The sequence below is a fragment of the Vigna angularis genome, chromosome 7 (assembly GCF_016808095.1).
Source record: "Vigna angularis cultivar LongXiaoDou No.4 chromosome 7, ASM1680809v1, whole genome shotgun sequence".
Taxonomy (NCBI): Eukaryota; Viridiplantae; Streptophyta; class Magnoliopsida; order Fabales; family Fabaceae; genus Vigna; species Vigna angularis.
In genome coordinates, this window is record NC_068976.1 from 9069680 (window position 1) to 9087245 (window position 17566).

At 37.8% G+C, this 17566-nt stretch overlaps 1 protein-coding gene across 3 annotated transcripts; it reads right to left on the reverse strand.

Annotated features, from left to right (window-relative positions):
• Positions 1-701: 701 nt before the first annotated feature.
• Positions 702-15958, reverse strand: LOC108338141 (RNA polymerase I termination factor). 3 transcript variants are annotated; one of them, XM_052880059.1, is made up of 3 exons: positions 15767-15952; positions 3705-3787; positions 702-3088 (listed from the first exon to the last, which is right to left on the reverse strand). In XM_052880059.1, the coding sequence occupies exon 3, from the start codon at positions 3086-3088 to the stop codon at positions 944-946; it is 2145 nt and encodes a 714-aa protein (XP_052736019.1). In that variant the 5' UTR covers positions 3705-3787; positions 15767-15952; the 3' UTR covers positions 702-943. The 3 variants fall into 3 exon arrangements, with proteins under 3 accessions (XP_052736019.1, XP_017430357.1, XP_017430356.1); XM_017574868.2 differs by lacking the exon at positions 3705-3787 and having other exon boundaries at positions 15767-15958; XM_017574867.2 differs by lacking the exon at positions 3705-3787 and having other exon boundaries at positions 702-3104.
• Positions 15959-17566: the final 1608 nt, after the last annotated feature.

Below are 17566 nucleotides of genomic sequence, written 5' to 3' on the forward strand. Positions count from 1 at the left end.
ATCATCTCAAATGAAAACTAATTAAGGGTGTTTAATTTTTTAATTGTAACAAAATTTAATGTGTTCCATCTCAAGAAATAATCTCCAATTTTCCAAATGTGAAAATGTTCAAGGATAAATAGTTAAGTAAACATAAATAAAACACTAAGACAACTTAAATAACTTAACGCTAACAAAAAGATTCAAAACATACAATTAAAATAATGCATCAATCCTCTAACTAAAAAAATATGTAGAAATGCACAATATAAGAAATAGTACCCAATATTAATAAAAGAGTCAGTACCATAAAAGTAGCCTTCACCTGATACTAGCCTCCTACTCCAATGTACAATTTTCAACAATCAAACCTATACCTATGTACAATCATACTGGAAATTATACTAAATCGTCTTTTTCAATTTCATTTGATTTCAAAATATTTATCCTTTATATTCCTTCCAAATCATAATTTCTACTCCTAAAGTAAGTATTTATAAGAAACAATAAAAAAAAAGTGTTATCTAAAGTATTTACTTATAAGAAACAATAAAATAAATAAGACTGCAATATAAAATACAGACAATTTATAATAAAATGAATCAAATAACTCTATTATGTCTGCAATAAACGAAATTGAGCATCCATCAGGAATAAAAAAAAAGTTATCTGGGCACAGTAAATGAGACTACATAAAAGATGGCAGTGACGAGAAGAGGACATAAAAATCAAAGAGTTGGAGAATTTGATTTTTTTTCAAATGGTTCAGAACAAAAACAAAAACCTACGAGCGGTTTCATTGGCAAAGGTATTCGAAGAGAAATACCAGCCAAAACAAAAACCTACCTTACACCTTCCTTACCCAAAATACCCACCATCCTCGTTAGCCCAAACAACCAAATCTTACCTTTTTGCTCTGTGACTTATTATTATTACATAAACCTACACATTTCTAAACATAATCTCAACAAACCAAAGGTTTTGCATCAAAGGCCTCTCTTTCTTGCAATAAGTTGGGGCAATATCTTTTTGCAAGAATTTCAACCTGCTCAGCAAATGGCTTCCCCCCATGCTCCCCAATATATCGGACAATTTGGTTCCACCGTTTTCTACATGCCTCACCAGTCCTATGCTCAAGCAGATTGTCCCAATCCACCTCCTCCATGCAGCACGCATCCAAATTATATAAAGCATCGACCAGGCGATAGTCATCAGTATCACTCCAGGCACCAGTAGCAACCATGGGTGATCTTAATTTATCATACCACTTGTGGCAGCAGCTCACGGAGTTTCTAGTGGCCAACTTTTCACCAATTGCCTCCCAACCAATATTATCTCGCAACATACCATGTTTTGATTTTCTATAACCCTGTGAAGCGCTCACACGTAGGTCCAGGTTCACTAAATCAAATAACTTTTGATACTCCTCTTGGGTCCATCGTCCTTTATTTGTATTTCTTAATTTCACTCTACGCCATGCATCCTTTACATGAATTCGATTTTTGCCCAATGCGTCAGCTACTTGTCTCCAATTAGATCCATGTTGTTCCTTGACCTTCCGTAAAAATTCATACTCTTCAGGTGTCCACCTTCGCTTCTCACCCCTTTCAAACAAAATATGGGCACGAGTATACACACTATACACTGGCCTGTGGGGTAAGGCTGCTGCAATTTCCTTCCAACAATGTCTAATTTCCCGATGAGCCTGGCAATGGAGAACCATATCTAGACCTTCATCTCCCAAACCACGAGACTCTATAAAATTATAAACAGCCGATTTAACCTGCTCATCTTCTTCTGGTGTGAACCGTTTCCCACGGACTAAGCCATCACAACAAACATCCACTTGATCAGAAAAAGTTACCCGTTTGGGTTTGGATAATACAGTGTGTTCAGGATTAGAAGAGTCACCATTATCTTCCTTGGCTTTCTTCTTTGTCATTATATTTTTGTCCTTGCTTTTGCTGTCTTCAATCATTTTTTCCTTCTTACTCTTCCTACCTTCAACATTGTCTTCACCTTCATTCCTTTGAAATATATTATACTCCTTACTTTTGTTTTCTTTACTCAATTTTTTCTTCTTCCTCTTCTTACCTTGGGCATCACCTTCACCTTCGTTATTTTCAAACTCATTATACTCCTTGCTTTTGCTTTCTTCACCATGTTTTTTTCTCTTCTTCTTACCTTTGGCATCATCTTCACCTTCATTCGTTTCAAAGACATTATACTCCTCACTTTTGCTTTCTTTACTCAACTTTTTCTTCTCCCCCTTCCTACCTTGGGCATCATCTTCACCATTATTGTTTTCAAATTCCTTACTTTTGCCTTCCTCCCTCAGTTGTTTCTTCTTCCTCTCCTTACCTTTTACATCACCTTCACCCTCACCTTCATTCTTTTCAAAGACTTCATACTCCTTACTTTTGCTTTCTGTACTCAATTTTTTCTTCTTCCTCTTCTTACCTTCGGAATAGCTTTCACCTCCATTCCTTTCAAAGACCTTATACTCTTCACTTTTGCTTTCTTTACTCATTTTTTTCTTCTTACCTTGGGCATTGTGTTCAACTTCATTGCTGTCAAATTCATTATACTCCTTACTTTTTGCTTCTTCACTCAGTTTGTTGTTCTTCTTATCTTTCACATCATCTTCACCTTCATTCCTTTCAAAGACATTACACTCCTTACTTTTGCTTTCTTTACTCCATTTTTTCTTCTTTCTCTTCCTACCTTGGGCATCATCTTCACGTTCATTGTTTTCAAACTCATCATACTCCTTACATTTGTCATCTTCCCTCAGTTTTTTCTTCTTCCTCTCCTTACCTTTGGCATCAGCTTCACCTTCACCTTCATTCTTTTCAAAGACTTCATACTCCTTACTTTTGCTTTCTCTACTCCATTTTTTCTTCTTCCTCTTCTTACTATGGGCATCATCTTCACCTTCACCTTCATTTCTTTCAAATTCATTATACTCCTTACTTTTTCCTACTTCCATCAGTGTTTTCTTCTTCCACTCCTTCATTTTGTATTGACTATCATCTTTATCTTCATTGCTCTTAAATTCATTGTAGTCGTCATGCTGCCTTTCTGTATCTGATTTCTTCTTCTTCTTCATCTGCATATCAAGCACCCTTTCGACCATAAATGGGATATTTAAGCACCAAAAAGTGGTATTAAAAACACTTCATAATGCATATAAATAAAATAATTTAGGAATCATGACAGAAGAACCACAATCTTCTCTATCCAGATTAAATGATTTAATGTGACATTTCACATTCAATGCACCACTAAATTGATTATTCAATTTTTTACGTAAATAAATGTTCAACTACATCCAGATTACAGCACTAAAACTTTCTTGCAAAATAATTGTCAACTAGAGATTAGCAGAAGGTTTCAAATTGATATAGGAAGATACGTGACAGAAAATCAATTTAATTCTGTTTATAAATCAGATTAATTTTGATTAACAATCAATTTAATTTTGATTATTTTGTTAGAATTTTTATTTATGGCATTGCTAATTAATTGATGTAATGCATTTTTATAAACAAGCATACTCTAAACAGAGTGGGGATCTGATTTCTGCATAAACAGTCTTTTAATCTTCCACAAATCAATATATTTTCGGATTCTATTCATTCATTGGAATCCCTCAAGCCTTTTGTAGTTGTTCGAATAGTTTTGATCCTAGTTCTACCTACATCAGTGGTATCAAGCAACCTTACATGAACAAGAGGAACATTTGGAGAATAGGATCACATCGAAACTTGAAGCACAACTCATGGAAATTACATCTTCAATTCCACTTCTGCGCCACAAACCACATACACACATCACATTACCACTATGTCAACTCCTATTCTTTATTCTATAATTAAATTATGCTTAGGCATCTACTAATTTCCCGAGTCTTACATTCTTCTTAACTTCAAAAATTTGTCCTCAAAAATTTTGGGTTACCTATGCGGACAATCATTCATTCTATATACTCTGATCTCCTGAGCATATAGCATTTCAAAACATATCAGCTTCAGTCATCACATACCACAACCCTAGCTACATTATAGACTTTCAAACACTTGAGATTGAAAACTGATAAAAATATATTCTTGAGGGCTTAACAGATCCCTCTCATTATCTTCTATATATATTGAAAAAGCAAGAGTACATGGAACACCAAGAGTCTGCACTAGACCTCTAGGTACAGAACTAGGTACTACTCATTACTGGTCTAGCAGACTAGCCTTAATGATGATATGTAACAATAATTATTCTAACACTCCCCTCAAGCTAGAGCATACAGATTGTATGTACTAAGCTTGGAACAAATAAACTCAATCCGAGGTCCCTTAATGACTTGGTCAACACATCTGCAAGTTGGTCATTTGATCCAACAAACTCGGTACATATTTCTTTTGACAATAACTTTTCCCAAACAAAATGACAATAAATTTCTATATGTTTAGTTCTCTCGTGAAACACTAGATTTGATGCAATGTGAAGAGCAGCTTGGTTATCACAATATATCTTCATACTCTAGATGTCACAGAAGCTAAGCTCTTGAAGGAACTGCTTCACCTATATAAGTTCACATGTTAGTGACGCCATTGCCCTATATTCAGCTTCAGCTGTTGATCGAGCCACTTCTTACTTTTCCATGAGATAATGTTTCCTCCAAGGAAAACACAATATCCAGTAGCAGATCGTCTATCAACAGGAGAACCTGCCCAATCGGCATCACAATATCCTGATACCTAAAGGCTTCCTTTTTCTTCATATAAGAGCCCTTGCCCGAGAGCCTTTTTCACATATCTTAGAATGCGAATGATAGCATTCCAATGGCCAACACATGGAACTTGCATGAACTGACTAACCACTCCAACTGCAAAAGATAGATCTGGCCTTGTAATAATGAGATAGATTAGTTTTCCAACTAGCCTCCTATATCTCTCCGAGTCGGAGAATAACTCACCTTCTTCTGTTGTTAATTTTTGATTTGGGTCTATAGGACTGTCAACCGGTCTACAATCAATCATGCTTGTTTCTTGCAAAATATCCAGAGCATACTTCCTTTGGGAGATTACAACTCCATCTTTTGACTGAGCGACTTCAATGCCTAAGAAGTATTTGAGGCTTCCAAGATCCTTGGTTTGGAACTGTCTACACAAGTACTCCTTCAATTGAGATATTCCAGCAATATCATTTCTTGTAATGACTATATCATCAACATATACTATTAAGTAGACACATTTCCCGAGAGACGAATGATAATAAAAGACTGAGTGATCTGCTTCACTGCGTTTTAGCCCAAATTTTTGAACAATGGCGCTGAATTTTCCAAACCAAGCACGTGGTGATTGCTTGAGCCCATATAAAGATCGGTGCAATTTGCAAACCATACCAGACTCCCCCTGAGCAACCAACCCAGGAGGTTGCTCCATATAAACTTCTTCCTCAAGATCACCATGGAGAAAGGCATTTTTGATATCCAATTGATGAAGTGGCCAATGACGAATGGCTGCCATTGCGAAGAAAAGACGAATGGTAGTCATCTTGGCCACAGGAGAAAAGGTGTCACAATAATCAAGGCCATAAACCTGAGTGTATCCTTTTGCAACTAGCCGGGCTTTTAGCCTATCAAAGTCACCATTAGGGCCGACTTTAACTGCATATACCCATCGACAACCAACAGCCTTTTTGCCCGGGGGAAGTGACACAAGCTCCCAAGTATTATTATGGTCAAGAGCTTGCATTTCTGCAATCATGGCTTGTCGCCATCCAGGATGATCAAGTGTTTCTTTCACATTTTTGGGTATAACCACAGAAGACACTGAGGATAAAAGGGAATAAAAGGAGGGCGACAGTCTGTGATAGCTAAGAAAATTATAAATGGGATGAGGGTTTCGAGTGGAACGAGTACCTTTTCTAAGAACAATGGGCCAACCAGAATCATTTTCACCAGGAGGCGTGGCAGGAGGCGTGGCAGGAGGCGGTGAGGGAGAAGAATTTGAAGGAGGAGATCCACCATTTTCTGAAAGAGGACTACCCATCGGGGTACTGTGGCGGAAGATACCAATATGTGGAGAGGAAGGTTCGGGAGGACCTTGAGCATGACTTGGATTGATTGAGACATTGGAGATATTGGACTCAACCATTGGAAGAGGAAGGACCTGTTGGAGGATATGAACATCTTGAACAGATGGAGAGAAGAAAGGTGTCTGTTCAAAGAATGTAACATCAGCAGACATGCAGTACTTCTTGGTTTCAGGAGAGTAACATCGGTACCCTTTTTGAAGCCGAGAATAGCCTAAAAAGACACATTTTATCGCACGAGCGGAGAGCTTGTCTAGCTCCGGAGACATGTCGTGAACAAAACAGACACAACCAAAAACTCAAGGAGGGGTGTGAAAGAGAGGATCATTAGGAAAGAGAATGGAGAAAGGGACTTTATTATTGAGAGAGGACGAGGGCATCCTATTAATAAGAAAACATGCAGTTAAGATGGCATCCCCCAGTGATGAACAGGAATATGGGCACCAACCAAAAGTGTACGAGCAGTTTCAACCAAGTGTTTATTTTTTCTTTCGGCTATACCATTTTGCTGGGGTGTATGAGGACAAGTGAACTGATGCAAAAATACCATGGGAGCTAAGGATTGCAGAAAAAGTGGAGGAGAAATACTCTTTAGCATTATCACTTCTTAAGATTTTAATTACTTGACCAAATTGGTTCTTGATTTCATTCAAAAAGGATGTGAAGATGAGTAACAATTCAGAGCGATCTTTCAGTAGATAAACCCAAGTACATCTAGAATACTCATCAATAAATGTAACAAAATACCTAAAACCAAAAGAAGAGATGCGACTAGGTCCCCAGACATCATAATGAATAATAGAAAAACTAGAATTACACATTGATTGAGACCTTTTAGGAAAGATAGATCTAACATGTTTTCCTAGTTGACAAAACTTACATTCTAAAGTCTGAAGACCACTAAGTTCAGGACACATCTTTTTTAACTTTGACAAGTTAGGATGGCCAAATCAGTCATGTAACACTTTAGGGGGAAGAGCTGCAACACAGGATACCCGTGGACGAGATCCAAAATGGTATAAACCTCCAGCTTCATATCCTTCTCCAATCTGTCTCCCCGAGCCACGCTCCTATATAAGAAAAGATTTTGAATCAAAAGTTATTGAACAATGTAACATTTTGGTTAACTAACTTAAGGAAAGTAAATTGAATGGACAGTTAGGGACAAAAAGAACAGATTTCAGAGTTAGAGAGGGAGACAGGGAGACTTGACTGACTTTCTTTGAACAAGTTTTAAAGCCATTTGCAAGGGTAATGAAATGGGGTTTTTCTTGGAGGGAAAGGGTTGAGAACAATGAGGTATTACCAGAGATGTGATCAGAAGCACCCGAGTCAATTACCCATGAATTTTGACCTTCCATGGATTGAGAAATGCAAGCTGTGGATGTACTTGGGGATTGAGATGATTGGGCCAAGCTGTTAGACTTTAATCGCAGATACTCTTGATACTCTTCTTCAGTGAACTTGGAATCGAAAGTGGGAGTTTCAGCCTTAGAGATATTGTCGGTTTTTGAAGGAAAACCATGGAAGGAGTAGCAGTTTTCTTGGGTGTGACCCACCCTCTTACAGTAAGTGCACTGTGGACGTCCCCGACCTCCACGTCCTCCTCCTCTAGTGCCACGTCCTCCTCTTCCTCGCGTGGCAACCATGACAGATGGTTCCATTGTTTCATGAGCTTCCTGAGATTGAGGCACTGGAACAGGAAGAAGACGTGTGGTCAAGGCTTCCAAGGAAGGGACCTCATGACTTGTCAGAAGTTTATCTCTGATATGATTCAAATCTGGATGTAAAGCACGGAGGATCATCACCATATAATACTTGTCAAGCTTCTTCTTGATGTCTTCCGAAGATTCCACTTCCAAGAACATTCTCAACTCTTCCACAGCTACTTGGGCTTCAATCATGAAGAAGACCATATCATGGTCTGTCATTTTGAGACATGCAAGCTTGTTTGTTGTATCATAGAGACGTTGAATATCATTAGCATAAATGCTTTGAGCTTTCTTCCAAAAAGAGTGACATGTTTTGAAGGCTCTAAGAGATATCAAAAGTTGAGGTTCCACAGATTGCCACAATAGGGCACACAATTGGAAATCTGCTTGTTTCCATTGTTCAGCTTTTTCAGAAGGTACTTGGCTTCCATCCTACTCAAGGTGGTCATAATGCCCTTGACCGAGGAATCACATTTCCACGGCAGCAGACCAAGACAGATAATTCTTTCCGTTTAGCTTTTCGAAAGTAATGGAGGGACTTCTAGAGAAAGAAAGAACACTTCCAGACGCCATTCTTGATAAAAATAGGCGAGAAAAAATGCGACAGTGAGGAACCAAAAAACTGAGAGGGTTTCTTAGGGTTTTCTTCAAGGGGAGCTTCTGGACTTCACTGAAGTAGGGTTTTGAGGGTCAGAACAGAGAGAGAAGGCTCAGGCAACAGCTATGGAGGTGTCGTGGTGACCTTCCGACGGGCAGAGGGCGGCGCATGAACAGTACGCGCCTGTTCGCAGTGCACAAAGAAGCTGCATGTGGCGGAGCGTGGAGGAGAATCAGACTCCGGCACCGGTGGGGATGGTCGTCGTGTGAAGAGACGAACCAGATCCAGTGGTCGCCGGACAGAACAGTGATGGCGGATGGCGGCGTTCGGCGGCGAACAACGACAGACAGATGTGAGATGGCAGAGAACCAAGTTGAAGAGCTTTAAACTGCAGTTGACAGCTGCAAGTAGTGACAAGACAACCGCGGACAACGGCAAAGGGCATCGAACAGATGCGAACAGCAATGACAATGCTGGTAGACAACCCATGACAGAAACCAGAGCAAGATGAACCTGCTCCGATACCAACTTGAGATTGAAAACTGATAAAGTATATTCTTGAGGGCTTAACAGATCCCTCTCATTATCTTCTATATATATTGAAAAAGCAAGAGTACATGGAACACCAAGAGTCTCCACTAGACCTCTAGGTACAGAACTAGGTGCTACGCATTACTGGTCTAGCAGACTAGCCTTAATGATTATATGTCACAGTAATTATTCTAACACAAACAACAGTATTTGGCTTGTGAAAATACAACCAAAAACTAGTTGCGGCCGTATAGCAGCCTCAACTGGGTTCGGGCAGCCCTCAAACTGCCAAACCAGTAAACCTACATGACCCAAACGAGTTGGGTTTCCATCACTATGCAAGCAACATTTTCACGCAATTTACAAGGCAATCACCGCCGCTGTGTTGCAGCCAAGGACACCTCAAAACAGCACCTATATAAGTCTAACAACAGATTAGAAAACTTTGGAAACTGCCTGTCAAACACATGTCCCCAAAAATGGTCCAGCCGCAACAATTCCTTTCTGCTAGAACCCACGGAAACAGCACGAAAAATCTCCAATTCGCTTGAGAGTCAAACAACTATTGGTAATTAACAGAAAGCATTAAAACAGGAAAAAAAATGGCTGCAGCAATTCGGTTGCCACAGTACCCAAACAAGCATCAGAAACGTATGTGACAGGATAGAATTATTCGCAAAATTATATGACAGCCATTACATGCCAAAGCAGCACCTACGTTCACCCAAACAGCTTAAATTCCTTAAAGTGTGGCAGTCAACACCACCAGTAATCATAACAAATAAGAATAGGACCAAATCTAGCATCTTAAACCCCCAAAACACTGCACCAAACAGAACCAGAAACTGAACTCAAGCACTAATGTCTTGACTGACTGCTGCAACCCTATTTCCTGAGCAAGCAGAACAGCACATAATACCCCAAACAGTTTGAAAATAACTACTAAAGACATCCAAACATAGCCATGGGAGAGACTGCAGCTAGCTGCAACATTTCTGCTGTCTATAGCTCTCAACCAGCAGCAAAATACCATTGCCAAGTATAAATATGCGGAAGGAAATTATAAAACCTGTCAACAATTGAATGCAGCCTTGCAATATACCATCAAAAGCGTCCAGGATAAGTCCAAGCTATAACAAAGGTGTTTGGCAGCTCAAACAAACTTGAATAGTCCTATACTTTATGCAGGGCAGTTAACGCATACACGGTGATGATAGTTCACAACCATACATTTAAAAGAAATAGACCTTTCAAATGTATTGCAAAAGTGGACCTAGACTGGGTAATAACGCTGCAAATCTAGCTCCTAATATCTCCCTCGACCTATACCATTTCACGGTACATCTGGACCATATAAACACCCGCAGAATTTTCCCTCTGAAAACCAACTATTTTGGACCACTCTGAATGCTACACTGGACCATTAAGACTGCAGGACCATGCCCTGAAATACTCACTTAAAAGGACCACCTTAATGCTAACCTGGCCAGAACTAATGATGTAACAACAGGCCTAATAGCCTGACCACTGGACACCCCTTTTTGGTGCTACTCTGAACAGTTTACAGTTGCAGGCAAACTCCTGAGATACTCTCAACATTCTACTAACTCACGTCATTCACAAGCCAATGCACTTGATTCTCACACACTCAAAACCCCCCAACAGGATGGATAATGCTACACCCGAGAGTTCTCTCAAACCAGTGCAACTAGAACCCAAAGAAAACTCTGCACGCACACTAGGCTTTCTGCTCTAACCACTCTCCACTCACTGACTCTATCTCAACTCAAGGATGTACCAACACCCCCCGCCACTGTCAACTCAGGAAAAAAAATTAAGCCACTACCTGGTACAAAAGTTACCTTACCCAGTTTATTTCAGTACCCAAAACTAGTTTTAATCAATAAGAAAAGAGGGCTGTACTACACCAACCAAAATTTTAGTAGCTATTTTTTATCACTGCACTGCAACACTAATAATTCCAGCAGGTTCTACTCAAACCAAATCACATGATGAATGGTCCAGCAGCCAGCAGTTTTCCATCCTACCTTGCACACAATATTCTGGAAATTTCCAACTACCAGTCAACACCATTTCCAGCAGCTTCAGCAGCCTACACAACCCAAGGATCACTCCAACTCTGGTCAGCGCTGGTCCCTACTTGTGTCAGGTCTAAAAATGTATTCCAGCAGCAGCAAATAGCAGCTAATTAGTGCAAATAATAAGGACATGCTCCAGCAGCTTCACAGACTTGTCCACACTCCTAACCATAGCATGCACGCTCCATAAGCCCAGCAACTACTATCACAACCAAGTCCGTAGTTCCAACAGCTGGCATGGACGTGAATCACCCAAAATCTGCTCTCCAATTTCTTCTACACCCAACCAGAATAACTCTAGTAGCCAACACCCCTAGTCAAACTACTTCAACCAATTCCAGGAGCTTCTAATACATTCTGCACTGCCAACTCAAACTGCTGACCTGCACCAAGGCACCTAACCTGTTCTTCACTTAATTCTGCACTGAGACACCAATGACACAGCAACCTCAATCCATTACTTCATTGGACCTAAACCAATTCCTTGAACACCTAAGGATGGTCTATTGTTGCTCCAAAACCACAATCTTCTCTGCCCAGATTAAATGATTTAATGTGACTTTTCATATCCAATGCACCACTAAATTGTTTTTTCAATTTTTTACGTAAATAAATTTTCAACTACATCCAGATTACAGCACTAAAACTCTCTTGCAAAATAGTTGTCAACTAGAGATTAGCAGAAGGTTGCAGATTGATATAGGAATGTAAGGAAGCTACCTGACAGCAAATCAATATAATTCTGTTTATAAATCAGATTAATTTTGATTAACAATCAATTTAATTTTGATTATTTTGTTAGAATGTTTTATTTATGGCATTGATAATTAATTGATGTAACGCATTTCTATAAATAAGCATACTCTAAACAGAGTGGGGGATCTGATTTCTGAATAAACAGTCATGTAATCTTCCTCAAATCAATATATTTTCGGAATCTATTCATTCATTGGAATCCCTCAAGCCTTTTGTAGTTCTTCGAATAGTTTTGTTCCTATTTCTACCTACATCAGTGGTATCAAGCAACCATACGTGAACAAGAGGAACATTTGGAGAATAGGATCACGTTGAAACTTGAAGCACGACTCACGGAAATTACATCATCAATTCCACATGCTATTGATTCTTTTGTTGATCAGCGAATTATTGGAGAAGTTACAAAGAGGAGATCGTCCTTTGAATTCCAATTATTCTAGTGGAAAGCGATTGGCACAAATTGATTGTCCATGCTTTAGTAGTGATGCAGCTCAGCAATGGATCTATCAATGTAAAACGTAGTTCGCAATTGTTGAAATGTAATATGTTTTATAGGGTCTCAAGATATCTAAAACCTCTTGCTCCACTGACTGCCACAAAATTGCGCATAACTGAAAATCCAATTTTTGCCATTGAGATTTTTCTTCATCTGGAACCATAGAGATATCTTGTTCTAGATGATCATGGTGTCCTTGACCAAGAAACCATAATTCCACTGCAGAAGACCAAGATAAATAATTTTTCCAGTTGAGTTTTGCAGATGTGATGATAGGAGTTGCAGATAGAGAGGAATTAATTGCAGTAGATGCCATTACAGATCAAAAAATGAACCAAACTTGGAGAGATATTCAACTATTCGGAGAGAGAAAACCCTAGGTATCAATTACACCCACTGAAACAGGGAAGTAAGGTCAGATATAGGCTCAGGAGAGTGACGCGAGCGGAACCCTAGATGCGCGGTGAAATTCCGACCAGCGTAGGGCGGCGCGTGAACAGTACGCGCGCGAGATCTGGCGGGCTGCGGCGGCGCGTGACGGCGCGTGAGGGGGATGCAGGGACGGCGACCACCAGGGTTGGGTCGCGCTCACGGAGGCGCACAAAACCCCTAAATTTTCCTGAGAAAATGGGGTACCGGCGACGACGGCGGCGGCGGCGGCGAAGACGACGGCGAAAGCGGCGGCGGCGACGGCGAAAACGGCGGTGGCTGGTGGTTGATGGCGTCTACAGAAGAGAGCCCCGGTGCTTGGCTCTTGATACCATTTTGGAGAATTAAGAGAAAGAAACTCTCTTTTTCTTATTATTATCTTCACACTAAACACATACTTATACAATAATGAAAAACAGTAATCAACAATAAACAGTAAACAGTAGGCTCCTACAGAGCCTATATCTAAAAACATATTACATTTCAACACTCCCCCTCAAGCTGGAGCATATAAGTCATATGCCCCAAGCTTGGAACATATGAATTGAATTCTAGGTCCCCTTAGAGATTTGGTCAACATGTCTCCGAGTTGTTCATTAGAATTGACAAATTCAGTAACCAGTTCCTTTGACAATCCCATGGACCCAAATCAAAAGTTAATGACAGATCAGGGTGAACCTTTCTCAGACCCAGAGAGATATAGAAGACTAGTTGGAAAACTCATTTATCTTACCATAACAAGACCTGATCTTTCTTATCCAGTTGGAGTTGTGAGTCAATTTATGCAAAATCCACATGTTACATGTGGATTTTGCATAAATTGACTCACAACTCCAACTGGATAAGAAAGATCAGGTCTTGTTATGGTAAGATAAATGAGTTTTCCAACTAGTCTTCTATATCTCTCTGGGTCTGAGAAAGGTTCACCCTGATCTGTCATTAACTTTTGATTTGGGTCCATGGGATTGTCAATGGGCTTGCAATTTGTCAGACCTGTTTCCTCTAAAATGTCAAGAGCATATTTCCTTTGTGAAATGATGACACCTTCTTTTGACTGTGTCACTTCAATACCAAGAAAATATTTTAGACGACCCAGATCTTTAGTTTGAAAGTGATTGAACAGATGATTCTTTAACTGATTAATTCTAGTGATGTCATTCCCTGTAATAACAATATCATGAACATACACCATGAGATAAACACATTTATCTTACCATAACAAGACCTGATCTTTCTTATCCAGTTGGAGTTGTGAGTCAATTTATGCAAAATCCACATGTTGATCATTGGAATGCAGTACTTCGCATTCTCAGATACATAAAAGGAAGTCCAGGACAGGGACTATTGTATGAGAACAAGGGAAACACTCGGATCGAAGGATATTGTGATGCAGATTGGGTTGGTAGTCCAATTGATCGAAGATCTACTACAGGATATTGTGTTTTACTTGGTGGGAATCTTGTATCTTGGAAAAGTAAGAAACAAAACGTTGTTGCTCGATCTAGTACTGAAGCTGAATACCGATCTATGGCTCTGACTACATGTGAACTTGTGTGGATTAAACAACTTCTTCAAGAATTGAAGTTTTGTGCAAATGAGCAAATGAAACTGTACTGTGACAATCAAGCAGCTCTACACATTTCCTCCAATCCTGTGTTTCATGAGAGGACGAAACACATAGAAATTGACTGTCATTTTATTAGAGAGAAGTTGTTGTCAAAGGAACTGGTTACTGAATTTGTCAATTCTAATGAACAACTCGGAGACATGTTGACCAAATCTCTAAGGGGACCTAGAATTCAATTCATATGTTCCAAGCTTGGGGCATATGACTTATATGCTCCAGCTTGAGGGGGAGTGTTGAAATGTAATATGTTTTTAGATATAGGCTCTGTAGGAGCCTACTGTTTACTGTTTATTGTTGATTACTGTTTTTCATTATTGTATAAGTATGTGTTTAGTGTGAAGATAATAATAAGAAAAAGAGAGTTTCTTTCTCTTAATTCTCCAAAATGGTATCAAGAGCCAAGCACCGGGGCTCTCTTCTGTAGACGCCATCAACCACCAGCCACCGCCGTTTTCGCCGTCGATAGGATGCCTTCTTCCTCTCTTAATAATAAAATTCCTCACTCTGTCATTTTTCCCAACGACACTTTATACCATGTTTTCCCACGTGTATTTGGGTGTATGTGTTTTGTTCATAATGTTTCTCCAGGTCTTGATAAGCTCTCAGCAAAAGCTATCAAGTGTGTTTTCTTAGGATACTCTCGTCTTCAGAAAGGGTATAGATGTTATTCTCCCTCCACAAAGAGATATTATATGTCAGCTGATGTCACATTCTTTGAGGATACACCTTTTTTTTCTTCCTCCATGGAGGATCGTTCCTCTGTTCAACAAATGTTTCCTTTACCAACATGTGATCCTCTAATTATTCCTGATTTTGTACCTCAAAATCAAAATCCAAATAACATTGTTCCTCCACCTCTTATCACATTTCAACAGCAATTAATGGCACTCCTGAGGATTTTCGTGTAAAATTGGCTGTAATCGACTCTGAAGGGAAGGCACTACAATGGCATACCTCGTTTGTTACGAATCTTCCAGGAGGTCCTAATTGGCTTGAATTATATTAATAGAGTGGTAGAGTACCATGATCATTTTGACGCAATAACCTCTAGATAAAACCTAGGTGATGCTCATTTGTTAAGATGCTTTTTAAGAGGATTAAAAAAGGACATTCAAATGACTGTTAGAAGTTGCAGCCTCATGATGTACGAAAGGTATTCCAATTGGCGAAATTGTATGAATCAGCCTCTGGTTCGAACATCAAACCTTTCCCCCATTTCACAAACCACAAACTTGTATGAAAGCCATTTTTTTCTACACCTAACCCTATACACAAGCCTCCAGATTCATATACTCCCCTAAACACAAACCAAAGGCAACCAAATAAAAATCTTACACCTTACTGTAAGTTTTTACACCTAAAAAGGAATAAACTTGACTAAATCTAGGTATCCAATCATTACTACTGTTAGTGTTGTAAAGAAAAAACTTTAAGAGAGAAAATTACCATGGCAGAATCGGTGACTGAAGGTGGTGTGTCACTCAGTGTTGCCTCGTCTCGCACTTCTTTTGGTTTCTTTGCGATTTAACTCAAAACTTTGAATCAGTGCGCTCTCTCTCTCTCCCTCTTCTTTTCTGTTCCTGTTGAATGCGACCTGTTCCTCCTTTTCTCTGTTCCTGTTGAATGCGACCCGTTTATGAGGGTTACGAGGAAGGTAATTTATTTATAGTCTCTCTTATTCTTTTATATTTTATTTTTATTATCTATTTTTACTTATATTAAAAGATAGAAAATTTATTCATAATTATGTGTTAAAAAATATACTGAAGACAAAGTTTATCTCAAACATTAAATTATTTGAACAAATAAATAAGTATATTAGTATTCGATTTTTTAATTTTATATGGAATTATGAAGATAATTTTTTAAAAGATAAATCATAATAATAAAATATAATTTATTCTACAAAATTTCGACTGTATTTTTTTAAATTTGATCCAATTGAGTAAAATTATTATAATTAAAAATTTAGAAAAAAAAAACTTAACAAAATATATTATAAATGACAACATTTATATAAATTAAAAGATATAGAATATTGACCATTAAAGCAAGAAAATTTATTTATAATCTTTCTTTTATTCTTACATATCTTATTTTTATTAAAAAAAATATAAAATTTATTCATAATAATAAGTTGGAAAATACATCGATTACCTAAAACTTTGAATTATTGAAGAAATCGATAAATATATTAATATTTGATTTTTTTATTTTTAATTCACTACGATTATATCTAAGTATATTGAAAATATTTTTTTAAGAGATAAATTTTAATGGTAAAATATAATTTATTCTATTTTAGCCACGATTTATGTTGTATATTTGATTTTTTTAAAATTTACTCCAATTGTGTTACATTATTATATTAAAAATTTAGAAAGAAATTCAACAAAATATATCACAAATGACAATATTATATAAATTGAAAGATATAGAGTATGGACAATATTAAAACAAGTTAATTTATTTATAGTTTCTCTTTTATTTTTATATATCTTATTTTTATCATCTCTTTTGACCTATATTAAAAGATATAAAATTTATTCATAATTATAGATTGAAAATTACACTCAGATTATGTTTACATTAAACTTTGAATTATTTGAACAAATCGATAAATATATTGATATTTTTTTTTAATTTTTAACTCACAATTCAACTCGCTTCTCTAAAATTATATGTAAGTATATTGAAAATAACTTTTTAAAAGATAAATTTTAATAGTAAAATATATTTTTTTTAACCACAATTTTTATTGTATATTTGCTTTTTTTTTAAGCTGACCCAATTAAGTTACGTTATTATATTAAAATTTCAGAAGAAAAAAAACTCAACAAAATATATTATAAATGACAATATTATATAAATGGGTTAAATATGTTTTTAGTCCCTAAACTATGCGATTTTGTTTTTAGTCCAGCTTTCAAACTAAGGTACTTTTTAGTCTTTCTCTTTAGAAAAACATAATTTTTCATCCTCAAAAACCAACGACGTTAAAAAGAAGCTGAGATGGCTAACGGTGGAGTGTCACGTCATCTTTTTTCTAGCACTGAGTCAATCTGACCCTCACCGTTCGGTCACCATCATCATTCAGTCACCATCATCGTTCGGTCACCTTCACCATTCAGTCATCATAACCATTCGGCCACCACTAATATCGTTCAGTCACCACCAATATCGTTCAGTCACCACCAATACCGTTCGGTCATTCAGTCATCATAACCATTCGGCCATTACCAATAT

Coding starts and splice junctions, on each gene's coding strand:
- LOC108338141 (XM_017574867.2), bottom strand. CDS start 3,094: ATGCAGATGAAGAAGAAGAAGAAATCAGATACAGAAAGGCAGCATGAC.